The 27,865-nt window shown below is 41.2% G+C and overlaps 1 protein-coding gene and 1 long non-coding RNA gene across 6 annotated transcripts in view; one reads left to right on the forward strand and one right to left on the reverse strand.

Moving 5' to 3' along the window:
- Positions 1–27,865, forward strand: part of MET (MET proto-oncogene, receptor tyrosine kinase) — a 92,745-nt gene that overhangs the window by 46,764 nt on the left and 18,116 nt on the right. For all 5 annotated transcript variants that reach the window (XM_075081116.1, XM_075081114.1, XM_075081115.1 and 2 more), the window contains 8 exons: positions 763–897; positions 2,312–2,485; positions 8,000–8,160; positions 9,349–9,451; positions 9,644–9,780; positions 12,577–12,741; positions 13,599–13,698; positions 22,388–22,606. In XM_075081116.1, coding sequence (XP_074937217.1) covers positions 763–897; positions 2,312–2,485; positions 8,000–8,160; positions 9,349–9,451; positions 9,644–9,780; positions 12,577–12,741; positions 13,599–13,698; positions 22,388–22,606 — 1,194 coding nt within the window. The remainder of the gene's footprint in view (positions 1–762; positions 898–2,311; positions 2,486–7,999; positions 8,161–9,348; positions 9,452–9,643; positions 9,781–12,576; positions 12,742–13,598; positions 13,699–22,387; positions 22,607–27,865) is intronic.
- The window catches only part of LOC142051720 (uncharacterized), a 51,162-nt gene continuing 41,861 nt past the window's right edge, over positions 18,565–27,865 (reverse strand). The window contains exons 3-4 of the long non-coding RNA XR_012658609.1: positions 26,102–26,329; positions 18,565–18,670 (exon numbers count right to left, since the gene is read on the reverse strand). This is a non-coding gene — a long non-coding RNA (uncharacterized LOC142051720). The remainder of the gene's footprint in view (positions 18,671–26,101; positions 26,330–27,865) is intronic.

Below are 27,865 nucleotides of genomic sequence, written 5' to 3' on the forward strand. Positions count from 1 at the left end.
ACAACTAAATTAGGCTCCTGTTTTGGAACATCTTCCAGAGAAACCCTCAGCTCTCACTGTCATTTAAGTGCTCTGAGTGCTCTGTCCTGGACACCCAGCTCGTGGAGAAATCAGCAGGAGCCGGGTCTTGAGGTGCCCAGCCATGTCTTGCAAAGAGCCTGTCCATAGCAAGAGCCACCTGGCCAGCTCTGGGAATCAAAGTCCATGTACCTGTAGCTCTGTAGAGCTGCTCACAGTGCAACCTGCACCTGCCATGGCTTTGCTCTCTAATGGCCCCATGTGCATCAATACTGTTTACACAGGGTGAAGTTTACTTTTCAAACCGAAGGACCAGAATGAAAATAAATGGAAGTATCTTTGACTTTTGAAGACCTGGAGTTTTAAGATTCTTTTAAAAAGACATTGTAGATAAAATTCTTTCTTAAATGTACAGGGCTGACTAAATGACCCATCTTCATTTTTTACTGTTGATTTATAAATACCTGAAAATAAAGGACTAGAAAACATGTAGACACTGCTTCATATCTTGATAAATACCATGTATTTTGAGGATCCTCCAACAGTCATGATTTTACTATGTTAAATAAAGCAGATTTTATAGCGCTTTAATCAGATCATGATGGAACATTATGCAAAATATTATGCAATGTAATGCAAAGTAATTAATGCAAGCAGAGAAGTAGTAGGAACGTGAGACTGCTGAGCTGCATGCATTTATGTCACACGCTGCCTGCTGGTTTTCCCAATTTCTTTCTTTCTTAGATAGTGGTTTCCCGTTCAGAACCCACAGCTCCACATGTCAGCTTTCAGCTAGACTCCCACCCTGTCTCTCCCCAAGTTGTTGTCGAGAATTCATTAGCAGATGATGGCTACACCCTGGTAGTGACTGGGAGAAAGGTGAGTGGTCCATAATCTAATCCTTCTGTGCACTGTATAAACCTGTTGTCAGAGCAGCAACTTTCAGTAACAGCAACTATTCACGCTGCTGCTTTATGGTCTGCGTCCTTGCAGCCTTGCCATTCCCCTGGGAACATTGGAGGGGCAAGTTTCCTCCAGGAGTTTTTTTTCCCCCCTACTTAACAAACTGACAGCCTAGTATTGAGAAATGTTTAAATGTAAGAGCTGTAAGAGCTGTGATACAAACCAACAAAAGCCAGGAAATGCAAATTTTAAGGCTGAAACCCTGTCCTTAATTCAAGTGCTTGCAGAGAAAAAACACACAATGGCTTAAGGAAAGAACGGTCCTGACAGTTTCCTGGCTTTTGTTTGTTTGTGTCATAACGTTATGACTTTTTAAGGAGGGGTGTGTGTGCAAGAGTTACATGGGTGTGTTTAAAATTGGGAGCCAGTGTTCACAGTAAGGTTTGAAGATTGCTTTAGCATGTGGTCTACAAAGGGTTAATAAAAGATGAAGAGCTGTCATAAATATGCTATTGTCATAAGTAGATGCGCATTGTAGAATGGGTTTAAAACATCAGCAGATAATATTACAGATAATCCTAAACCATAATCGTAAGCAATAATTTGACCCCTTGAGTTCTATAAGAATTTACAGAAATACATCAGCCATCAGTAAAGATGGTTATTAATCATTTACTAGAAATGTATGAGATATTTATAAGAGTGATCTTCAAGAAAATGTCCAAAATAAGTTTAAGGAAGGTACTGAAGTGTAAAGATGTATGATGTACTTATATAGTAATGTAATTATACATTAATTTTAATATATTGACTAAAAATAATGCTTATCTATTTAGAGTTACTATTATCATAACTATCCTGATATTTTAAATAATATAAATTTTAATTCATATTTTAGGTATAGTAAAGTGTTTTTTTAATAATAGTGTTAAAAAACAAATACATGGGCAATCACGTGATGTGTGTCACGGATATTAACACAGCCTTGCCAAAGTTGAAATAGCCATCATGCCTATTTTTATAAATGTATGAACTACGACATACTGAGATACACTGGTTTTTTTCCAAGAACTAGTGCAGAATTGGGAAGAGCATGCTGCTGTTTTCTTTTTCCATCAGCAAAAAATGCAATCTCGCTGTAAACACCAGATGCTGGTAGTAACTGTATATAACATTAAGATGCCTTTAGGGTTTCTCCCAAGTGAATTTAAAATCATGTCAATTAAATTACTTATAAGATCCTATAATTACTGAGCTAAAGAGAAGTCGAACCGTAGCTTGTGCATCTGAAATCTGAGTAGCATCACAGTGCATTGCATAAATAGAGACTCTCCTTGCCGCTTAGTGTTTGTATTAAAAGGATCTATGCATCATGTCTTTCCATTGACAGATAACAAAGATCCCGCTGAAGGGGCCGGGCTGCCATCACTTCAGGTCCTGCAGCCAGTGCCTGCTGGCACCTCCCTTCATGCAGTGTGGCTGGTGCAGTCAGCAGTGCCTCAGGTCTCCCGAGTGCCCTGGCAGCACCTGGACCCAGGAGACCTGCTTGCCTAGGGTTTATGAGGTAAAACGGTGGGATTCTCATGTTTATCTCTGAGGGAAGAACGTGGCCTGTGCTCTGCAAACATATTCTCTTTATTTTTATGCAATTATGATAAATGAAGTGTCTGCTCTCCTCGACTTCCCCTCAGCCTCAGTGTCCATAACACCTCTGGCTGGATGCACGTACTCTCCCTGAATGCTGTGGGCTCAGGTGCTCACAGTGGACAGGTCTGTCTGACCATCCTGGCTTGCCACAGGAGAGCCTTGGCCCTGCACAGCACTCATGGTGGGGAAACAACACGGCTCTGAGCCAGCCTGGCAGGGGTCTGACAGGAAAGGCCAGTCTCAAGAAGGAGCACCCTTCCTTTCAGACCCCTCTCGAAGGGAGGAGATGGAGGAAAGCACTTCCCACCACAGCTGCCACAGCCTGGCCCAGCGCAGGAGGTCTCCAGCCCCCACTCTTCATCCATCCCCATGCTGGCTCTAACACGGAGGAAAGGGTGGTGTTTCCCTGTGGGGAAAAGTCCCGCTGTCCTCTACCTAAGCTCTGTGACAGAGCTGTCGACCAAACGCCACCCCAGGGGAGATGTTTTTTCCTAATGTCCTTCCCTGGCTCCTTGTTCCAATGGGTCCACTGGCTGCTGAGGGGATGGGCCTGTAGCTGCACCCCTCCCTAGGACAGGGACAGCCAGAAGTTGCTGCCAGCCAGCCAAAGCCCGTCAGGGGTGTGTGAGAACGAAATCACACGGATGAGCAGAGAGCTGCACCAGCGCGTTCCTGTTTTAATTTAGCTATGGTTAACACAGGATTCGTACTGGCTGGCTATACATGTAACCAAATCATCCCGTGTGAATTGTGACATAGCTGTGAAGGCAGAGGTTTATAGAGCAGTTAACGGACTAGAAAACTGAGGGAAGGACAAGCATAAAACTTTCTGATAGCACTTATTTACTTTTGTTGGTGCATCTAAACTACACTGTATAGTTAAAAATACATTTTCCTTTATGGGCACACAGCTTATAAAACGGAGATGAAAATTTGACATGCTAAACTCTCAGACAGAAAGGGAGACAGGATTTTTTAAAATAAGTAATATATTTCTTTCAACCAGGCAGATGATTTCATGTACAACAACTTTTTAAAGAGTAGACAGGCAAAACTGCTAATAATCTAGAAACAAATCTAGAAACACATGTTTACAGGGGTATTTTTCTTTTCCATGTTCACCTTTCAGATACAAAATTTAGGACTAACGCTGGCAAAATTCAATGAAAAAACAACGAAGCATTATAGGAATCAAACCCAAAATGGATGGAAAGGCAGTGGTGGGGGGCAGCGTTTGCCTTGCCTTCTATTGCCATTTACATTTGGGCAAAGGAGATATAAAAAAATTGCTGATGCAGAATGTGAATGGTTTACTTTGCCTTTATACAAGTACACATTTATTTCAGAAAGGTTTCCAAAAGTATTAGATGATCCTTTCTGGCCTTAGTTTGTATGAGACTATGAATCACCAATTCAAAAGGATACACTGAGAAATAGTCCTGATGATACATTTTTATATACCTCTGGAGGGCCAGGCTACTCACACCTGTACTGCACAGCTTGTTTTGTCTTTCCTAGAGCTCAAGAACAAGCAGTATCAATATTTTTTTCTTGGCAAAACTTTCCAGCAATTGCTGTATATTGATGTGCCTCCAGAAAGATTTCTAAGGCTCTGGACTGCTTAGTTTCTGATTTTCAGAGGTGCTGAGCTCATGTAGCCCTCTTTAATTTCAGTTATGAGTGTATGCCCTCAGCAGCGTTAAGAAGCAAGCACCTGGAGCCCATGCAGAGATGCTTAGACCAAGAGGTGCATCGCCAAGGCCACCTCTGCAGTCCCTGTGAAGTTGCGGGAAGGACTCATCTAGGGGAGCAGGCCTTGGACATGGGGCAGTGGGAGCAGCCATGGGGCTGGCCGGGTGCTCCCCTTCCCCATGTGGCTCAGCCTGCCTGATCAGCACAAGCCCAGTCTACCCCTGTAATGAATATGGATCTGTGGCGCTGATGGATCTTAAAGTGAATCTCGAATTACAGTGTGCCCACGTTGGTAGATGTTGCTTCTAGAAAGCTTGTAAGGAAAAAAATGCAGCTGAGTACTTAAATCCCATTGGATTGCTAGCTGTTAAGACAGATTTCATGCTCTACTGGACCATGACATTTAACATTATTAGTGAAAAAAATATAAAACAGATTATTCATCATCTTCTGATCTGTCTTTAAACCCATACTCACAAAATATGAGAAACAAGCTTGTTTTGTTCCTAACAAACAGAGGATGACCTGCTTTGCATAGTATCTGTAATTCAGTCCAAACCCCCCCTAATATTTTGCAGCTTTCAGAGGGACAGATTGCTTGAGATATGTCATACGATCGCTTTAACCTGAGGGGAACACAGAGCTGCTCCAAGGGTCTGGTGCAGCGGATGATAGCTAAGTCTTCAACTAAGTTTTCTCAGGTTTTTATTACAGAGTGGTGCACAATGGGGGGGGGGGGGCAGGGGGGGGGGCAGGGGAAGAGATTTTCCCCTCATGAGGGATGGCAGAGAGGAAACCCAGCATTTTCCTGCAGAGTCCTGCAGATCCTTTGCCTCTCTGCCCTGCTTCAAGCACTTCTCATTGGAGCTGTGGGTGGTAGGGAACAGCCTCGCACCCCAGCCCTGCGGGGAGCGCAGAGCTCCAGCTCTGCCCAGGCATCCCCCCTGCTACAGACAGAGCAGCAAGGCTGGCACCGGGACACGTCCCCACCGCAGCCCGGGTCCTACCCCGCACCTCAGCACCGTACCCCGCTCCCATCCACCTCCCCTGCCAGCGTAAGGCGAGTTTGGTCAGCCTGGACAAGCAGTGCTGGAGGAAAGCCGGGGGACTTGAGGGAGTCTCCTTGGAGATCACTTGGTGCTGGAACAAATTGCAGGCATCTGCATGTGGCGTTCAGGTTGCGCTGAAAGGTGAATGGCGTAAAAGAAGAAATAAATTGGTCTCGCTTTTCATTCTTTGTTGTGGTTAAAAACCTGATATGGTTTACTGTTGTCTTTAAAGTGAGTTATTTTAGCTGGCTTTTGACTTGGACATATCAAGAACATCAGGCCTTCTGCTGCCTGTTTAGCTTGGAGGTTTTGCTGGAAATTTCACGTGTCCTGTACATGTTCTTGCCTCTTAATTAAAATGAACAGGGTGTTGAAACTTTAACAAATAGATACTTTCTTCCACCAATTTATAAAGTATGTGAGTGGATATTAGCATAATGGCTGTCAACATAAACAAAAGGAAAACAGAATGCTTTAAATTTTTCCAAAAAGAAGAAGAAAAGTATACTTTCTCTCCCTTAATCCAAAGCCCAGAGAGCAGCAGGGACAAGCAGAATGGCAGGCCTTGCAGCAGAACTTGCTCTGTGTTATCAGTGGAGTTTCCCTGCTATAGAGAACTTTTGAATCCTGACTTTCATGGCATTTATAACTGATTTGGGTTTTAATTACTTTTCTGTTACTACCTATCTGATGTAAGCACACAGAAGATGACTAGGTAGACCTCAGTTCAAAGTCTAGGAAGGTTCACTATTCATTCCTGTCGTGTCTCCCAGGAACAAGTCTGGGAAACCACATTTGAGGTTTCGTCGTACAGAACAAATGGAACCAAACTAAAGACAGGAATAAAAACACTCTGGGGGAATTTCTGGAGAACTTTAACAGAAAAGTTTTAAGATTTGGTTTATTTTTTGGTATCTACTTAGAGGTATTGCCTCCTAAATTTGCTGGCAGAATGTAGTAAATACTTTTACTCTCCGTGAATTGAGGCACTTGGGCTGCTATCACAAGTTTCCTTTGGCAGATAAGATCACTCAAAACCAGTTAAGTGCCTTAGGTTTTTATTCTGTATGTCTTTGTGAAGCCTGATTTTAACGTCCTTATTTTGCTAACTTACAGATTACATTTCAAACTCTTTGAATGCCACACGTCTGTACGTTATTGTACAAAACATCAAGACATCCTGTACCCCCACAGAGCAATTTCTGTTTCTGCTAGGGTTTTGTTATTCCAGAAATAGATAGGGTGCTGAGATATTAAGTAGAGTGGAAAACTAGGATCTGAAGTCAGTCCAGGTTTCGAAGGAAAAAAACAAAGAAATAAGGGAAAGTTAAACTTGGGAATAGCACAGAGTCCACGGGACACAGTACTGCTCCATGCTCTTAGCTGCAGTGTTGTGTGTCAGTGGCTGCGTGAGCATCACTCCCTTTTTATGGGATTTGTGCAAAAGTATTGTTCCTGCATAGGTTCCCTCTTCTTTGCTCATTGAGAGCTGATTCAAAGCTCATTAAACTAGGAAAGATTCCTACTGACTTCAGTGCATTTTAGATCAGACTCTTTGTCTGCTTTCTAATGGGGGCAGTAAATTTCCCCATATAGAATATATGGTATAATTCTTTTGAAGTATTCTTCAGCTGCCTTTCTATCTACAATAGTTCATTTGTGAGAGTCTTGAAGTATAGCTACAAGAGAGTTGAAAAGAAATGTGCTGTCTTACTGGATTTCCAGATGAAATAATAGCCAAGTATCTCTCAAACACTTTCCTTTCAGCTTGAAAATGAAGTCGGGTCCTTTGAAAGGCACAGCTGTATTGCATTTTAAGGGCAAAATTACTGTCACTAAAGCATTAAGTCTAAGACATTTAGGCACTATGACCACAAGTATAAATTCAGTCTTTTGTTGTTGTTTGTCCAGTGGTACTGGTATGTTTGAAGAATTATGCAGTATTGTTAAAAGTCCCCATAAACCCTGAACCAATGTCGTCTTTTTTTTTTTTTTTAACTGGCAGTACTGACCAGTACTTTTACTGAGTTTTGTAAGACTTCTATAGTGTTCCTACATTTTTCCCACCATTGTTATATTTTACAGGACAATTTACAATATACAGAAAAAAAAAAAAAACATTTCCTTTGTAGATTGTCTCTGTGTTTCTGAGGGGTAGTTTATTTTTAACTTGGAATTAGAGGTGACCAAATGTAAAAGATTTAAGGAAAGAACAGCAGAAGTCACGTTAACTTTATCACAGTCACCGTGATATCGGATTTTGGTGTCTTTGAAGCTACTTCACTCTGAACCTGACTTTCATCAAGCTGACAAAAAATGGTCATTTTGGGGATCTTTTGTGTTCAGCATTCAGCTTCTAACAAAATAAGTACATTGTATGTTTAACATGCCAGAAATAAGATGTGAAAGACAAGAACGGCAGGATTTAAAAAACTATTACAATGCACAGCTTGTTCAGTGCCCCTAAACACTATCCTTCAAAGCTTTCTAGTATAGGTTTTGTTATTTATTGCTTCTGTCAGAGAAAGCTCATAATGTGACAAATGAAAGGTGAAGAACAATTAAGATGAATGGTAGGACAAAGTCTACCAGAAGACATGCTTTTCTAAAATTATTCCTTTGCGCATTCTTTAACTCCATTTGAAGTTCAAGAAAACCTGATGTAACTAGCACAGGATTTTTTTCAACAGATTCTCCCAAGCAGCGCTCCTTTAGAAGGCGGGACAAAACTGACACTGTGTGGATGGGACTTTGGATTCAGCAAAAATAATAGATTTGAATTAAAAAATACAGTAGTCCATATCGGAGGACAAATTTGTGCTCTGGAAGCAAAATCTAGCAACAAAAACAAGTAAGAAACCTAAAATATGGATTTCCTCTTACACATATGTTCTTTATGCGGTACGGATTTTTTTATGATATAAACATTCAGTCTAGAAGTGTCATCTCTGATTCTGAATTTTCAAACAGGAAACAATCACTTGGTTTGATAAGCTCCCCAAGAAAAAAGTGCTCAAAATAGAGATCAAATAAATCTAGTTAATGCTGATAGCTCCTGCAGCAGCTTTTTTCTGGTTTGTCTGAGAAATACTGTTCAACATCTGTGGGAGCTGGCAAGAACGAAACTATTCAAAGGTTTGAAAAGGGGGCAGGTTCCTTTGGCCAGGATCCTGCTGAGCTCAGTTATGTCACCTCCGCCTTCATGATCTGTGAAGCTGCTGGAGAGAAATGTGAGAAGATGCAGGTATTTTGTCATCCAGAGGCTTATGACCCTCAGCTGCACCCTTCCTCCTCCTCCTCAGAAATAAGTATTTGAGACAGTGGGATAATGGCTTAAGTTTAAGGCAGAGGTTATTCCGGCTGTTATCTTGAAGAAATAGGAAGCTCAATGAATATCCTCTCTCACTTCAAAGCATATGACTATCTACTAGCAAAGCAATGGCATGGCTCCCTATTCATATATACAGCAGCAAAAAGATCACCCTCCAGAAGTACTGAGCACTCTCCTAACTGCTCTTCTGAACAGTCTTAATGCAAACAAAATGATTTAAGGAAGCTAGCTCATATATGATATGGTATAAATGTGATGGCACATTGATACATGCTGCCAAAAAAGTTCAAGTTTAGTTTTTGGTAATATTTAAATTTATACAACAAACTTGTGTATGTGATGTATTTTTTCTAATCCTGTTGTCTGCCAAAATTTGGCATTAAAGGAAAATTCCAAAAAACAATTCAGCCATTGAATGGGAGGTATTTGTTTTCTCTAGCATGCTTCTTTTTTCTATAATTTATCTGATATTCTAAAATTATTTTCTCTGGCCAAGTATAAACACCACAGTGTTTATATTTAGTATTAAAGAAGATGACCACAGATCTTTTAGTTGTTATTTCTGAAATGTCCCTGACGCACATAGATTAATGATTTGTTTAGTATGGATCCTCCATTATTATGAGTCTGAAGTGGTTATATTTTAATACAAAAAAAATCAAGCCAGTAAAAAAATGTAACTCCTTTTTTTTCCCTTGTTTTCAAAAGGCTGGAATGCACAGTTCCTGCTGCAAAAAATCCAAGTTTTAATATATCCAGTAGTGTTTCTGTTGGACACGGCAAAACACTATTCAATACATTTTCATACGTGGTAAGCACTGTGATTAAAACTTTACTGTCAAAATTAGCTTTAATATTAACTGGAAGGAGATTCCTCGTGAGTCCAATCCAGTATGGTAATTCTATATTCCTGTTTGCTTCATGGAAATGTTTTAAGATTCTTCCTCTTGAGATTTTGAAAATAATTGAACAATCCACTGTTCTTATTTTTACCTTCCCTCAGAATCCTGTAATAACAAGTATCTCTCCCACCTATGGCCCCAAATCTGGAGGAACATTGCTAACTGTAGCTGGAAAATACCTAAACAGTGGAAAATACAGAAGGATTTTTGTTGGTGAGAAACCATGCACCCTGAAAAGGTAATGTATTTACTAAAAAGTGATGTCTTTAATATTGAAATGGCTTGATTAAAATGTCTTGGTGTTAAAAAAAAACAACCACAAATGTGCATTGGGGATCTCATTACCATGTACCAGTACTTAAGGGGTAGCTACAAAGAAGATGGAGACTCCCTTTTTACAAGTCACATGAAGAGGACAAGGGGGAATGGACACAAATTGCTCTTGGGGAGATTCCGATTGGACAGGAGAGGGAAATTTTTCACACTGAGGACAGTCAACCATAGGAATAATCTCCCCAGGGAAGTGGTTGACTCGCCCACATTGGACACTTTTTAAGATTTGGCTGGATGGTGTGCTGGGCCATCTTGTCTAGACTGTGCTGTTCCTAGAAAGGCTGGACTAAATGTTCCCTGAGGTCCCTTCCAACCTGTGATTCTGTGATTGCCCTCCTCTCCTTGTGTTACATATCAGAGAATTGATACTGCAATAACCATTCAGTTCTGGACAACATCCTGAGTTTAGGATGTCTGAAAGGTTTCTAGAAGGGACTGTGGTTCCCTAGAAGACTTGTTTATTCTGTAATGTCTTCATTAACCTCATTAAAAGGTTGCATAGAGAAGTAGCAAATCGGCTTCTAATGGACTAGAAACTGCCTGTTTCCCATCATTTTTGTCACCCCAACTCCCACACACTCAGCCCTCTCTCATTACTAACTAGCAAGAGCTGCTGTTCACGCAGCAGCAACCAGCAAGTGTCCAGTGGGTGCAGGTGGTTTGTTCGGTGGAAACCTGGCTAGTGTGGGAAAGTGTGTCCCGTGCAGAGGAGAAGCTATTTCTGCAGTACGATCAGTGAACAGCCTCCAAACCAGAGGCAGCATCAGTCTGGGACTCTTCCTGGTATATATCAACTTGTTTTGAGGATTAAGCCAGAATTTCTTGTGGCTCTGTACCAGATCCAGTAGGAGCTCAGTCAGGAATCTTTGACATGCTCTGTGTAGAAATGCCTTCAATCCCAGCTGAATATAAATGTTAAATACCAAGCACAGAATCTCTGCTATGGGGAGGCAAGTGTTCTGAATTTGGTAGCCATTCTACCATGGCACAAATCCTGCTTTGTCCTGTTTTCAGGTACAGCAGGCTGGCTCCAGAATTTTCACCTCTGTGGCCAAGGGCAGAATCTGGCCCACTGTGTCCCAGGAACAGGATGTCCAGTAACTCTTCTAAATTTTGAGTCTCTCCTAATGATTATGGAAAGTCATAGTGGTGAAACACATGGGGAATACGTGGGGAAGCAATAGCTTATAGGTTAACGTCAGACTCAAAGTCAGGAGAGCTAAATTTTAGTCTTTGCTGCTAAATGATTTATTGTATGCTCTTGATCAAATCAGCTTACTAAATCAAGAAAGGGATTTAGGTATTCAAGTCCAATACTTAATCACTAACAAGATCTTCAGCACGTCTGTTCAGTAGCTACTTAATAGTTTAGGGTGGCATTTATTGATGTCATCATCTCACCTGGTCAACTAATGGATAAATATATAAACGTTTTGGGAATGATTCATCTGATCCATTTGAGACATCGACTGTGGGGGTGAGATAACAGCCAGCTCAGAGGCAGACATCTTCTTTGGTCAGTTGGACTTCTAGGTATCAAACCATAGTTGGGGCTTATCCAGTAAGCATCCCCAGCACGCTGCTTTCTCACCAGCCAAGTTGTCTGGAGACTTCTACACAGGTCTTAGCCAGTTTCTCAAGGCAGGTATTTCTCTATCTAAACTGGCAGCTTTCCCTGGTTCTGAGGGCAACTAGATCAAGGGTTTATTTATTCCTTTAAAAGATGGTAGAAAGCTTCCAGATACATAGGAAAAAAATCACTAACCCCTACAGCACACGGTGAAACCCACCTTCCTGGAAAGCTTCAGAAGTGGCAGCAGATGCCCCTTTTGCCTAATTTGGAGGCGGTCTCTCACATCCTTTGAGATCGGCCTCACTTGGAGGGCTCCTGGATGTGGTTGGGCCCAAATCAATGAAACCAGCTGGTAGAGTTACATTTGCTTCTCCAATCCGTTGTTAGTGTTGCCTCTGATGTGCCCTGCTCCCTGCCGCTGCACTTCATGTGCTTCAACCTTCAGGATCCTTCACCCCTCTGCTGCCCGCTCATCCACTGAGTTCAGTGTAGGAGGAGGACTTCCAGGGCCAAGCATGAGAGAACAAGGGAAAGGTGAATATCCCAGAGACTCTGCTGCTGTGCTGAATGCAGCCGGCTCTTCCTGAATTTTCATCTTCTCCTCCCTCTCCTTGCCCTCTGCCTGCCCCTCACTGGCACCTGGAGTCAGCAGGTGCCCCCGGGCAGGACATCTCTGACATGCTGGTACATTCCCCACCAGCACCTTTTCTTGAGGTTTTTAACACCGGGTAAATCCTGTGGATCAGGAAGAGAAAGATGTTATCCCTTGGTTACAACAGAACAAGTAATTCTTCTTAGACCTGGAGCGTGCTGTCGTTTTCCAGGCTGGAAGCTGCCTTCGCAGAGTGCAGGGCCTGACACGGCTGTCACCAGCACTGGGGAGACAACTACCAGCAGGCAAGGTGCAAGCCAAACACATTAAGATGAATCCTGAGCCTAAGCAGTGGTGTTCCTGTTTCTTCCTTACGCCATGCTTATTTGTTGTATTATGATCATCCCGTGTGGGAATCAATGACGTTTTTTTACAAGCACATCATTGGGGAGGGTTGGGGCTCACTGAAGGACAGCGTTTTGAACCAAGTACATGTTTTACAATGCTGACAAGCAAGCCTTTTTCTGTCCTTCCAGCATATCGGTGAGCACTGTGGAGTGCTATACTCCGGCACAGCGAATTCCCCAGGAATACCACGTGAGGGTCGGAATCGACGAAGCTATTCGAGATGCGAGCAGTCATTTCACATACAGAGAAGACCCCGTTGTTTTAAAAATTCATCCGGCCAAATCTTTTCTGAGGTAAGTAAAAGTTTCTTATAGAAATAAGAAAAGTAATGAATGAAAGAAGAATGGCTACGCTGCGCAGCAATCTATCAAAAGAAATTGCATTTTTATCTCTATCTGCCATGCCAATTGCTTCTATTATGGTACAGTTGCAGAGGGCAGATCATTTCCTTTCAGAGGTGAAGGAGAAGGGGGAAGGGCACCTCTTTTCTTTATGTGATTTAACTCTTAGCTGCTGCTGAGCGTACCTGTGATGTCCTGCTGAGATACCTACTGTACAGCTAAGTGTGTCTCCTATACTGCGTCTGGACATTACACTGATTAGTGAGGAAAATCATTTAATGTGACAAGTCAGCAGTACTCAGGAGAGCAAATGGATTTTAAAATAGTCTAAATCCAGCGCTACATAAATATTATGAATATATATGTATGGTAGTATGTGTATGTTTTTAAGTGACATATTTATGGTCTCAGTAGCTCTAATCCAAGCCATCTCCCTTTGCCAAAAAAATGTCAGCGGTAAAAGAGGCACCTTTTTCAGCACCACTGAAAGCAGTAAGTTAAATAAGTTAGCAAATGCTAAGTACAAGTATACACCCTCCTTTAAAATGTACGCATTTGTTTTATATCCTGGCATACCACAATTAAAAAAATTATTTTTCTTTTCTTGTATTTGATTAGTTGTTATAGCAAGTGTAAAATTTGTTTCCCAGAAAAATAATATTACTGCTCAGAGCTAGGTATTTGCATTCACCCCATATATCCCTAATTCTGGTTTTATGTTGTCATTTACTCTAAAATATAATTTGTGATTAAGGTTATCATAGCAGATGTATCATATCCTACTCATATTTTTTTAAAATTTTTCTTAGTGGTGGAAGTACAATCACAGCTCAGGGAATCAACTTGAACTCAGTGTGCTTTCCTCAGATGGTGATTACTGTACCTAAACTGGGAATGAACTTCTCTGTGGTGAGTCAGTCTTGGAGAAGACAATCTGTTATCGCATCATCTTTGTGTGGTGAATGGCACAGATTTTTTAGTCAAAATACTTTGATTTTTGCCTTGAAACTTCAGGGCTTCCACTGGCATTTTGGTGTTTTCTGCACAGACCTTTCCACTGCATAGGCAAAACTCAAAAACAAATTTGAAATTAAGCTGGGGGTAGAACAGCAGTTTCCAAGGAACCTCTTCCAAAGAAATAAGGCTTTTACGGTATCTGATAACAAGATTTTTATATTGCAGTTGAACAATGCAAACTCAGTGACTAAACACGGAACAATGCAATACAGGAATGCCAGATTACATGGCAAGTTCAAGTGCTACTGTGGTAGGTAGGAAATATATTCAAATGGTGACTTGTTGATATAAAATGAAAATGAACAAGCATCAAAAAAAGAGGAAAAGTAAATATGTAAAAGCAAAAGTAAGTATTATTTTGAAGAATTTCTGATCGCAAAATTACCTGTTGGGCAAATCTTTCCTAACTTATCAAAGCTGAGCAACTATGTTTTAAGAGAGGTTTGGGCTTTTACAGTTGGGTACCTCTGCATGAACAGAAGGTCAGTCAGGGCTCTGAGCCTTCTTTTGTTACCTGAGTTGATAATACACAGTATCTAAATCTAAATAAGGTGTTCAGATATGACCATGTGATCTACTTTAATTTTTATAAGGCAAAGATGACATTTATTGGCTAAGTAAGCTTTTGCCTACACATTTGTCTTTCACCTCCAACATTTTCTTGTCCTGTAAGGTCTGTTTAGCCTAACTGAAGCTAAATTGACCTACACTCTTTACTACATGCTACGTTACTGCTCAAATTCTCAGCTTATTTCTAATGATCATCATACACTGTTTCCTGTATTGAATTCTAAGTATTAGGCCTATGTTTGCTCAAAGCATTTTAAACAGTATGTCTGCAAATTTGCAGTCTTTTCTAGCCTCAAGGTCATAATATTCTTCATGATCCTCATTTGTATAATATTATGAGTATCAGGACCTGAATTTTAGCTGGATGTAATCGTGGCTTGTAATCTAATGGATTCAGATTTTAATCTGAAAATCAGTGGCCCTGCAATGAAACACAGCGTTCAATGTTGCCGAAAAGACACTTTACCCATGAGTCGGAAAGCAAAACATTTCAGTGAAATCAACCCAACTCACAACTTACTAAGTTTTGAGTAATGTGGGCACAATTAATTGTAAGTACAAAAGATTTCCAAAGAAAAGATCATTGCTGAAATCAGCTCTTTAGCTTTTGCTTTGTGTGGATTTGAGCAACCTTTCTTTCAAAATAAAGATCGTTCACTTGCTTTCTCTGTTCCCCCATGAGAATATGCAATATTGCTTCTCTTTAGGCCCTGATTCTGCATACCTGGCTTGTCAAATATTTGGGACTTCCTTAGAATTCGAACAGATTTTAAAGAACTGGAAGTTTTAAATAACTAAATCCACTGTCCAAAAGTGACTGGCAACTCCAGGCAATGAACACTGTAGAGTTTACTCTCTCCCCCCAAATACGGGGGAGCAACCTTTCCTTTGAGCAGTGCTATTGAAAAAAGACATGGACATAGACAGTCAGAATTATCTCCCTTGTTCTTTTTCTTTTCATACCTTGCAGTGTGCGTGGTATCTGCCAACACATAAGAAGAGGCAGGTGTGACCCTCCTTTTCCATATGGTTATCTGTCCTCCACCACTGCTGATCTCTAAGAACCTGCCCCAGTGTAAAAGCAGCTGTACACAAATTCATTCTCCCTGCACAGAGGGTGGAATATAGCCTTAAACAGATCATAATCCAGAGTGGTTTATACTTTGACACTGCCCAAGTAATATATTTTGCTCTATTGAAATTAAAGGCTTCTGGCACTTGGTGGCTTTCCCTGCCTCTGTGGCAGGCCAACTCTGCTTGCCATTTGTTCTGCCACTAGTCTACCTTGAGCTTATTTCTCAAGGGACAATATTAGTTCTCAGGGAGAAGGGGAAGATATATAAGTGGCAAAACAAGATTGCACTGTGTAACTGAGGAAATTACTTGGCAGAGGATGCCTATGGCTACAGCCTGCCCCATCCTGCTCTGGAGATTCTGGGTCCTATGCATGAGTGATATACCAAAAAACCAAACTTTCATCCAGTCAGTCATTACAAAAATAAACAATGATGAGGAACTATTTCCAGCAGGGATCCAGAGTACTGCAATGACCAGCTATCCCATTTACAAAGGAGAAAACAGGTTGTGGTCCTGAATAGACCAAACCCAGACAAACAGTACAATACAAACCAAAATGATCAAGAAGCCCAGTATCTGAGGTTATATATCTTTTTGCTTCCTTATTTTGGGAGAGGAGAGCTGAGTCATTTTCTTAAATTGTTATTTAAGACCTTTTTTCATTTCAGTTTTCTCTCACCAGCTTCCTCCAAGAAGCTGCTTTTGTCAGCACTCAGAAACTCTGGCTCTTGGGAAAACCAAAGCCAGCACTGAAACACATCCCAAAGCATCAAAGGAAAGTACAGCTGGGAGGGACCACAAAGACCTAGCCTGGCCTGCTTCCCTGCAGCAGGAGCAAATGTACGCAGACCACTGCCTGACAGATATTTGTCTAGGCTGTTATTAAAGCTTTTTGTAAAAGAAATTTCACAACCTTGCTTAAACAAGCTTTGGAGAGAGCTGCTCTACCTGCTCACCTAGTGGTTTGGAAAGACTTCTTTCTAATAATTAACCCAAATCCTAGCTGCTAATTAGCTATCTTCTTGTTTAACCCTCAGTGGACACAAACAACAGATTACTAGTCTCTCTTGCTAATTTTACATATTTGCACTACATTATGATTCAGCCTTTCTCTTTTACAGTTAAAATAAACCAAACCACTCCAAATTCTCCTGGTAAGTGTTGTTTCCTAGAGCTCTGCTCCTCCTTTCTGCCACCTCACAGACCCTCTCCCATTGGTCTAAAACTGGTGGTGCCCGATTTAAAAAAGGTCTCGCTTATTCCTGTCAGCTATCTGTCCCCAGACCCTTAATTCACTCCCTCAGGCTTAATTGTGGCCTAGAGCCCTGATGGAGTCACAGTGTGAGTGGAGGGTCACTTTTGTAAGCAGCAGGAGCTGTTGGGGATGCTCTACATCCTAAAGCCTCAGGGTGCAGAACCAGCTGACACACCTTGGGGCGTTTGCTCTTCTCTGCCTGTTTCTATCCATCCCAGTGGAAGAGATGAGTGGTACAACTGGTAAAAAAGTTCATCTGGAACAACTGCCCATAAGAAATGCAGTTTGACTGAGACTGAAAAGTTTTGGGGGTGATATGTCAGCCCCCTGTAGAAGAAATATTTAACTTGAGCTTTTCAGCTTTCATGTTTGAAGTTCAATATTTCTGAAACTTTTTCTTCTATAAGGCAAAAATGCCTTCCTTCATCATTTTCATTTCATATTTATTTAAATTTCCTTAAAATTATTCAATACTGTGTTCGCACTAGTTGTGTTTATATTACATTGTGTTTATATTACATTCTATATTAACACTATCAAAATAATACATTTTTCCTTCTTCAAATTTGGCGTTTCAACAAGTGGAAAAAAAGTTTGAGAGTTATTGAACCATATGTTCCAATACTTGTGATGTGTTTCTTTTTAATTTCTATTTCATGAGTTCTTTTGACCATTTTTTCTGACTAGGAACAAAAGATATTAATTTAGGCAGTGCTGCATAAATTCCCGACAGCTCTAGGTAATGCATAAGGATACAGAAGCCCTCTCATTTCTGCTAACATATCCAGTTCCTGTGTGAGGTGCACAAGGAGGGAAGCAGCTCATTCCTTCCTTTCACTTTTCATTGTGCCTGTAAAAAAGCTTCGCATAGTTTGGAATAGCATTTGATCAGGAGCCTGTTTACAAAATACGTGTCTTCTAACCTCTGCTATAACTCATGCTAGACGATTCTTCTGCTTCAGAAGCACTTGAGGCCAATATTTTCTCTTTGAAAACCTGTACTTTGCATTGATTCCCCAATGGTGAACAAGTAGTTGTTCAGGGATCCTTTGCTGTAGGATTTTTAATATTCCATCCATTAACTAATTTGGATTCCCACTGTTTAATCTCTTCTAACCGTGAACGTCCCAAGATATGCAAGGTTGCAAAATTAGGGAGAAGCACCTTTTAATGCATGACCTTCAACAACTGAGCCTGTTGCTATGCAAGGTCATCTCTTGCCACAGACTTTTAATTATCTCTTCAGTAATTGTCTCTTGAATGATCTTTAGTATTTCTTAATTGCTTCCTGCTAGATGCCATTTCCTGCTGTATTACAGGAAAATTTTAAAATATCCTAAACTTCCTTCAATGTTTACAAGTCCATGGGCAATCCATACTCATAATGTTCATCAAAATGCCTAGAATTCACCTGCGAGTGTCTACCTTAGATTTATTAAATAATGATAGAAGGAACTCCCTAGGAACTGTGATTATTGAGTGTGTGATTATTGAGATATTCCTGACTACCTATCTGAAGACACTCAGGGTTGGTGCCTCTATTGGTGTTGACTCTGTGGCGTAAAGCTGCCACAGAAACCCAGCAGAGTTTCCCTCACAGAGGGGAACCCTTGGCCTTTCTTTCTGTGCTGAATCTACAGCTCATGCACATCTCCTAGCAAGGAAAGAGTGCATCAGGGGGTGTCAGGGAAAAGCCCACGCTGTGAAATCTCCGGGGTGCCAGGGACGTGGTGCTAGCAGGTACATTGACCATCCCAAGCCCAGGGAGGAATTTAGACTCCCAGTCAGTATTAGTTGTGCTGTGTGAAGAGCTGGCTGTCAGACCCAGAAGCAAGAGAGGTTTTACTCTACCTTCTGGTCCAATGATCTGATAGACTAGAAGCATCACTTCCCATGGCTTCCTCGAAGAACACAACTAGAATAAAAATGCTACCAATCCATTAAGTCCATTCATTGCACTACCTGAAACAGCAACAAAAGCGAATGAGTTCTCTGAAGAATCTTCAAGATACCCTGCTTGAGTGTCACTGCTGAGTTTCTCACCTACATAAAAAGCCTTCTGAATAAGCTTTCCTCAGGTCAGACCTGAATTCTCAACTCTTTCTATTAAGAAATCGTCCCCTGGCAAAGATGGTTGGAGAGCCTCCTGGTCTGTCTTTAACCTCATTCAACTCTCATTCTTCTCTGGAACTCCAAAAGTTTACTTTTTATGAAAGGGCAAATTGGCCTTTTTCTCCCTTCTGACTGCTACAGATCCTCTAATACACATCCAACTGCCCCTCTCTTATCTGGGTCAGCTGCTGGGAGACCTCTGGAGCTCAGAGATCCTCCCTCATACTCTTCCTGTTTTTCTATCAGATGAAAAAAAATCGAATTGGGCACCGAAGTTCAGATTCTGTAGGTCAGGTTTGAATTAAGTGCCTCAAGGGTCATATTTTACAAATGAAACAAGAATACCTACCTTTAAGTGATGAGTCATATGCATTGTGCAATGGGTTATTATTCCCTTTGGGGTATAGTATTTACTTATCCTTGTGAAATGCTCCATATATTTTACATCTTTTCTTCCTTATTGTCTTCAGATGTAGATTATAGTCACAAGAATAATGTAAGCTTAGCTTTTAAAGTGAATGTGCTTTAAAGCCTAATTAAATAAAAGTTAAAGGTGCTGGGTGATAGGCAGTATCTTAATTGAGAAGGCAATAGATTGAATTAGAGTTTTTTTTTCTTATAGATCCTCAATCCAATATTTCTTGAAAACTAAACCGTCATATTCTTCAATTGCTAAAACCAATTTCAAGGTAAAAATGTCATGTCAAATCATGTACCAATAAGGGCATTGCAAATAAGATTTTTCTTGACCTTACCAATCAGTCACATTGCATCCCCTCCAAAGAGTATTATTAGATTTTTATCATTTTCTGAAAGCTTCTTCTTCAGAGACCAGCCTGATAAAGTAAAGTCTCTGATTCTAATAGATAGCCACAAACAAAGTTATGAATACCACTGCTATTCATTTAAAGGACATCACTACTCTACAGTAGATAAAAAGTCTAATGAATTTACATTAATCAAATAAATATAATGATTACCTGGGACATATTTGGTTTTATAATTATATATATTTTTGTAATCCCTTTTTAGAATCGACACAATATGATAGATAACTTTACAAATATTCATATATCATGGAAAAGTATGGCTTAATCATACATTATACTAATGATGCATCTTATTATTACCATACTGATTCAAATTAATTTCTAGATCTATGTGATATAACAAAGCCTGAGATATGGTAAACAGTGTATAACAAGGTATTCAAAAGAGGAACAAAGTGTCTAATATGGTAAGCAATTGGAGCGAAATTCTGCCTTGTCTCACGTCCCACAGATTACCTTGTTGTCATGAGGGATACACAAGTATTTCTGAATTTGTGCTAAATGGACTGTTAGTTACACAGGTGCAAGTCCCATTAGCACCACTGAGAGCTGCACCAAGTTATTTAACTGGGTGCCAAACTCACAACTCACAGACATGTAACCCTTGTAGTAAAGCTCAAAAACTCTAGTGCTCAGTTTCAGAGCCTTGAAAATGTTTCCCTTGGCAGATTTGAGATTTCACAATATTATGCACAGAAACATGAATTGCTGTGGTGATAAGAAAAAGTGCTGATTTGTAGGTAGCTCATTTAATCCCACTTTTCAAGCTAATGTGAGTATATAACTGATATAGCTTGAACAGTTATGTCACTGATTTGAAACAGCAAAATTACATTGCATTAATTTAGCCTATTAGAGACAAATGTAAACTAATTTCACAGCTCCTTCAGGCAGCATTTTATAATGAGAGCCAATTTGAAAAACCAAACAGAAAAATTTATATTTTTTGGCCTTCTCTGGATGTGCAAAGGTATTCAACAGCACCGTTGGTTTTCCAGGGAAATTTCTTATAGAACAAATATAAGAATTATCACGCCTAGGAGCTAAGCCGCTATTCCTACCAGGCCGCACGTCAGCCATTCTGTTTTTTAAAAAAAGAGTTTAATCTCTGCTGTCAGGGCACAGTGTACAGGGAACTACTTACAGAAGGTATATACAGCTGGAAAAGAAATACTTCTGTGGAGCTGAGCAACTCTGTGCCAGAAGTCCTTCAACCATATCCATGGGAGGCAGCATGAAAGGGAGGCACAGTGAAGGGAGTACACGATGCAGTCACAAACAAGCCACTCTGCGGTTTGCGTGATGCTGCCCAGCACTGACTGTGCCTGCCATCAATGACTGTAGATGTGCTGTTGACATTATAATCAAATTAGTCATGTAGAAACCTTCAAGTCAAGAGAGAGAAGTTGACCCTTCTAGAGCACCGTTAATCTAATTAAAGCTGCTGTCTAAAATGGATCAGATGGATCCCATTCTAGGTGAGCATTTTTCCCTCTTTTGACTATAGTCAAAACAGTGTAGACAACTAACTCCAGTGCAGGCGTCTGGGCAGGCTAGATGAATCCCATCTGCAAGGATTCATATTATCCCTGCAAACTGCCTAAACTCAGCTTCGGAGCAGGATGCCTTCAAATCCCTGCTGTCCTTGCTTGCAAGAGAGCAATCCTTTTAGGAAGGACCTGGGCCCATCTTGTCTGTCTCAAGTCCTGTGTCAAGGCGGTATGGGATAGAGGGAAGCACCCTGGCCAGACATTTCAGGCTAGATCACAGCCCCACAGCACAAAGCATGCCCTGGCAGGTCTGCTGGAGTGTAGGGTGCACCAGCAGCTTTCCCCCAGGAAGCACCTCCAGAGCAGGCCCTCACGAGGAATAATGGCATAGTGAGGGGCAAACGTGGCTTCATGTCAGTTGTCAGGCAGCTCCTGCACTGCAGTGAGGGGCAAACATTTCATCCTGGCTGGTCCGAGGAGACACAGCGTGAAGCACATCCCTCAGTCAGCACTCCCAGGAGGGACTTGCATGACACCTGTGTACCTAAGCACCGAATGCTGCACGTTTGGGGCTTTACACATTCCTTTTTAGAAAGAAGATACACTTTGCTGAGCTTTCGTGGCCCAGAATCCCACAATGGCTTTGGCTTTAAAGCACTTTCTCACAGCATCCATAGTGCCTTTCTGGAAACATAGCAGCTTAGCTATGCTGTGGGTAAGGGGTGCTTTACTTTTGTTCTCCACTATTCAGTCAGGTTAATTGGCCCTATTTTTTACCTTCGTCTCTGGTCCCTTGCTATTGCTATGGTTGTGTAAAAGGAAGAGAAATCCATGTGGCAGTAACTCTGGCATAGGCTGGATAAACTGAATTATGGCTGCTTTGTGTCCAGTACAGCTCAGTATATCAGGATAGCCTCCTGATGTTCCTTGGCTTTGGAAATAATTTTCCATTAATTATCTGCAAAATATTTACTTTAGAAGTGCTGTGAACAATCAGGCCAGGAAGCTTGTTTACTTGAACATTTCCTTAACAAGAGTGCAAACACCATTGACATGAAGTTTTTATACTTTTCTCCCAGCTCTAAATAAACGCTGTGTAGCACTGATCAGGATTTTGCTTTGGTTAAAGAAGAACAAGACCTCTGGTGTTTATTTTTTCAATATATGTGTATTGTTAAAGAACAGTTACGTTCATCAGTGACTTCCTATGCACGTACTTACTCCAATTACCTCCTTCTTTCTTATAGGCATGTAGCCACCGCTCTAGCTCAGAGATAATCTGCTGTACAACTCCTTCACTGAAAGCCTTCAATCTTCAACCACCCTTCGTAACCAAAGTGTTCTTTATTTTTGATGGTGTCAGCTCTTTCTACTTTGATTTTGATTATGTAAATAATCCTGTATTTAAGCATTTTGAAAAGCCAGTGTTCATCTCAAGAGGCAACCAAAACATTCTGGAGATTAAGGTAAGAAACACTGAAATACATTTTTCAATTATTGGCAAGCGCACATCAGCAGCGTGGCATGGAACAGACATTTTGATGAAATAAAGGAAGCCCCAAGGAAGCAAGGACAGAGAGAGCTGTGTGTTCAGTACTGTATTCACCCCAGTCCCCAGCTGTCACAATTTAAGAGATGCAGAGCTGAAAACAAAGATATACCAGGGTGGTTCTTGGCATCAGTTGGGGTGGGAGAGGGGCTTTCCTCATCCTCATGGGAGGACCACACTGCGTCAGCTTCCAATTGCAATGAGCTGCGTCACCAGTTCAGGATTAAACATGGCCAGCAGCCCAGAACCTGAAGTGTCTGGTCTGTACACGAGTCCCAGCTCTTACTATCACATGGTTTTGTGTCCTTCCGCACAAAAGATGTGGAGTTGCCTTTAGAACATGGCCTAGTGGCTTTGACTCTCTAGAGCTGAAGAAAAATCTGGCCTATGCACAAAGTCACCCATGAGGATCAGTCACCACTGTAGCCTAAATATTTACGGATCCATGAAAAATGCAAAATTAATGCTGAGTGCCTGTTAAAAGAGCACTGAGAATAGCCTACACAGCACTGAGAAACATCTCTTAGGAATTCGGGGCCATCGCAGGCACAGGCTTTTCTCTCCTAGAGTGCTTCAGAGAAAGTTAAATCCATTTTGCAAGAGCCCAATCTCTTAAAATCTAGTGCTTTTCTGAGCTAGAGTCAAATAGAAACAGTATGAATACATGTATTTTTAATTTACAATTAATATTTCTGAAAATTTATTATTATGTACATGTAATTTAGATAGGCTTTTATTTATATAGAATATAATCTGTAAAAAACTGCTTTACAGGAGAGAATCCGCCTTAATCCTGGGGTAATCTCTTTGTGTAGCTGCTCTGTACCCCTGTAAGAAAAAACTCCTTTCCCTTATGACAGCCATGAAATCTGGAAGCCCTTAGGTCTTTGACCCAAGATGGTCCAGCCGGCCAGCTCCTGAAATGCAGGAAATCAGAGGGAGTTACCTTAGAGCCTCTGTCAGCCGTGGTGCGTTCCCGTCAAACTCTCTGAATATTGATCCGTCTCCACAAAGTGTGTTGGGAAAATTTCAAAAAATAATCAGTCTGATTTTTATTTTTTTGTTTAGTTTTTCTACTTGGAACTTGTGGCCATGTAATGACCCTTCCTCAATGCAGAGCAATGCTCCCGTTCAGTTATGGAGAAACGCTAGAAAGAGTTCTAGTGTGCGGGTCAACAGAGAGCTGGGAATATATAGCTGTTGCATGGCTCAGTGCCTCTGTGCAGTGACAGCAGTGTTTTCCAGTATTTTCCAGGTCATGCATATCAACCAATTGGAAAGAAGACTAATTTGGGAAGAATCATAGAATAACTTAAATTGCAAGGAACCTCTGGAGGTCTTCGTAGTCTAACCCCCTTGCTCAAAACAGGGCTAAGTTAAAAATTAGGTCAGGTTGCCTATGTCCTTGTCTAGAAAAGTTTTGAAAATCTCCAAGAACGGAGAGTTTACATCTTGAAAAACCCCAGCTCCACTAGCCCTGCATTGTGCATCCTGTGCTTCAGCTCCCATTCTATCTCAGTTGCCCTCTGCTGTACTTCATCCAGTTTGTCAGTATCTGTCTTGTTCCGTGGGCTTCAAAACTCAACACAGTTCTCCAGGTGTGGCCTCACTAGTGCTGAGCAGAGGAGAACAATCACCTTCAATCTACTGGCTTTGCTGCTAGTAAAGTATGTGCTGAGCCTTCATCACTACAATGGCACACTGCTATCTCATTTAACCTTGTGGACCAGTGTATCAGTAATTTTCCTAAATTTTATGTCATCTGAAAGCGCAAGGACAGTGTATCCTGTCCCTTTGTCCAGGTTGTCGATAAAAATTTTAAGCAGTATTGGTCCCAGTATTAGCCATTGGCAAATGCCACTTGTAAGACTTCTAAGATTTGCGCCGATGGCCAGTCAGCTTTTCACCCACTTTTCCATCCATCCAGTCCATATCATCCCAATTGGTTTTCATTGCTAGGAGAGATTGTGCTGTAAAACCTTGCTAAAATCAAGTTAAACATTGTCCAGTGCTCTCCCTTCATCTACAGAGCCAGTCATCTCTGCATAGAAGGCAATCAGGCTGCTCAGGCAAAATCCACCCTTGGGAAACCTGTGCTGGCACATTCTTGTTCTTCCTTTGTGTGGAAAGGCTTCCATGAGGACTTGCTCCATAATCTTCCCAGAGACTGAGGGTTAAAAATTGTTTTTTTTTAAAAAACTCTTCTTCTTTTACTCTTGAACCTTTTATTCTCCCTAAAGAAGTCCCTAGTGCTGTTTATTGCTGGGAAGGAGCCACTGAGATGAGAAGGGCTGGCTGAGGACTGTCCCACTGACCACTGACCACAATAACAATTTTGTAGTATTGATGTCACCTGTCGTCATGGCACCCAAGGCAAATGTCTACCTGAGCCTAATGCTCTGGTTATTTCCCAGCAACCAACTGGAGAATAACATCAGTGAAAGCTGGTCTCCTAGAACAAAGCATGAACAAGCACCAATTTAACATCTTCCTCTAAACCGAATTAGTTATAGTGGGATGCTTCTATCAAAACAGAGGCGACTTTCAGAAATTATAGTCAGGAGCCAAAAGGTCATTACAAGCCATATTGGCAATGCTTTTCCCTTGCCCCTTACCCACATTCAAAAATATCCACACACAAGTTTACATGCCTCATGATCATATTTTGTGCAGTAATTAAGCAAGCTCAGCATGAAATTAAATGGCAGCTTGCTTCAGTGAACAGTCTGTTCTACCGAACCAAAGTTCTTTTATCTTTTTCTTAATTAGTTTCAGAGGGGCGGAGGGAGCTTTTATTACAAGTTTTTCAATCAAACTAATCTAGTGTTACATATTTGGCTTTCATCAGATGATGGTGGGTACCGATTGAAAGGTTCTGTTCAGTTTCCCCTGCTGACCATAAGATGTTTTGTAAGAAAATGTTACACACAAGAAAACATTAAGTCTTCTATGTAAAACACAGTTGGGGCACTGTGTGCCATGAATGCCAGCCCTTCTCGTCTTCAGTGCCAGCCCTTTTGTCTTCCACACTACCAAGCCTCTCAAGGTCCCACATTATCACTGTCTTCCTCTGCCAATTATGTGGCTCCTTGAAGTCCCTCTGCCCACCGTGCTCTAGTCAGAGGGGTCATGGCAGAGTGGCTTGAGGCCCTTCTCTCTTCAACACCGTGAAGACACCACTTCAGAAGTGCTCCTGTTTGCCGCCAACACAGGCAGCTCTCAGGGCAGGAGAAATTCTGGTGTTTCACTGTTGGGGATGACCAAAGCCTGAGTTTGCTCAAGAGGACAGAGTCTACTTGCTGCCTCCTGCAGGAGCCACTGACCCAGACCTGCAAGCTGGCCTGCTGACGGCCCAGTGTGTCCTAGCTGTGAGAAAAAAACCAAATAAATAAGTAAAGAAACAGCTTCTTACCTGAGTCTGCCCAGGGGCCTGGCCTGGTCTGGGGTTGTGCTTGTGCACCACACTGGTGCGGGGGCTCTGTGCATGCTTCCAGAGGAGGCCTAGCAATGGGTCGCTAGGTTACTAAGTTGTTGTTATAAATATAAATCTTCCTCCAGAGAAATAAGTAGCACAACTGCCATTTCATGTTACACATCACGTCCGAGATCTTGGTTCTCCTCTGGCACATCTGCCCTAAAACTGAGCACTAGACTTACTAAATTGTCTATTTCTAAGCCAGTACAACACATTCTTTATGAGAAAAACTTAAAGAACTCTTCTTATCTATATATAGGTCACTCTATTTTCAACCTTCTTCCACATCGCGTAGAAAATTACATTTTTCTCAGTGTCTGGTCCAAGAGAGTGCAATATGGAAACCCTGGTATTTCTGAGCAAGCTGAAATGGAAGTTCTGCCCCTGCAGTAACTCTTCATTCTTCCCAGGTCAACTCTGTGCTTAGGAACCTCAAGAATTCTTCTGACACCAATCTCAAAATTTCCATGCCTTGGTTTGTGGCCCCTGTACTGCTTCTAGACCTTCACCCAAATTATTCCCATCTCTCTAAAGCTGTGAGGTAGTTGGTCTATCAGATTGGTTTGAAACAGCTACTCAGTCCAGTGACTAGCTTCTCCAGCTTGCGTGCAAGGGCATTGCTCAGTAAGAAGGGGGTAACACACATTTTAAAATAGAAAATATTGTTTCCCAGTTCTCAGAGGAGTCAGTTTCCTCCTTTTCTTAAAATCATAGGCAAAATCTGTGGTCCTTAGAAGAGCAAAACCACTGCTGAAAGAGTTTAGAAACTCTTAATATATTGAGATATTATGCTGAATATATTTGAAACTATAATATATTAAAGGTAATATAAAGGTAATGGTTATAAGTAATAGCTACTGTCTTCATTATAACTGGCTAAGGACCACCTTAGGAAATGTCAGTATGATTTTTTTTTCCTTTGGATAAGTGTCATTTTTGGTGGAAAAAAATTCTGAGATTTGGTATAGAAGGAAAACAGAGGTGAGTGGCCCCCATTAATATATTTACCCTGGATGTGGAAGACCCACACTCAAGTCTTTTGAGGTACGTCATTCAAAGGCAAGATCTGTATATGAATGGCTCACAATCTGCAGTAAGCCTCCATACTAATATGCAATAAACATTGAATATTTACTTAATTAACACCAAACAGAATGGCTCCAAGTAGACAGAAGATAGAGTGCAAAATGGCCTTTTTTGGCCAGCAATTAAAAAGCACTCACCTGAAGTGTGGCATTGCCAGTCAAAAGAGGATGTTAAACTCGCTCTCCTATATTTTTATTAACATCTTCCCAGGACTCAGTCTGATTCTGCAGCACACCCAAAACATATTCCAAAGTAAGATTTTTGTTTTCCCCTCAGAATGGGATTCTTGTTTTCTTTCCAGTGTATGAGGCCTCATAGCAGTGTCAGCCATGACGTCTTCCTCCCTTCTCATGAGAAACTCCCAGATCCAGCCCACATAAATAGCTTGTATTAGTGTTACTCCCCATCCTCCCTTCTCCCCTTTTACTCCCACTGAATATGCCTGTTCTTTCATCTTATCTTAAGCTGGGCTGTACATGGGGCACAGCGGCTTCTTAAATACTGATACCCTCCTGAGCACAAAAGATCCTGAACTTGGCCTTTGGACACTACTATCACAATACCAGAAGGAATAATATTTCATCCAAGTCTGAGATGTGAAAACAGGTTTTCTGA

Source organism: Phalacrocorax aristotelis, chromosome 1 (genome assembly GCF_949628215.1).
Source record: "Phalacrocorax aristotelis chromosome 1, bGulAri2.1, whole genome shotgun sequence".
Lineage (NCBI taxonomy): Eukaryota > Metazoa > Chordata > Aves > Suliformes > Phalacrocoracidae > Phalacrocorax > Phalacrocorax aristotelis.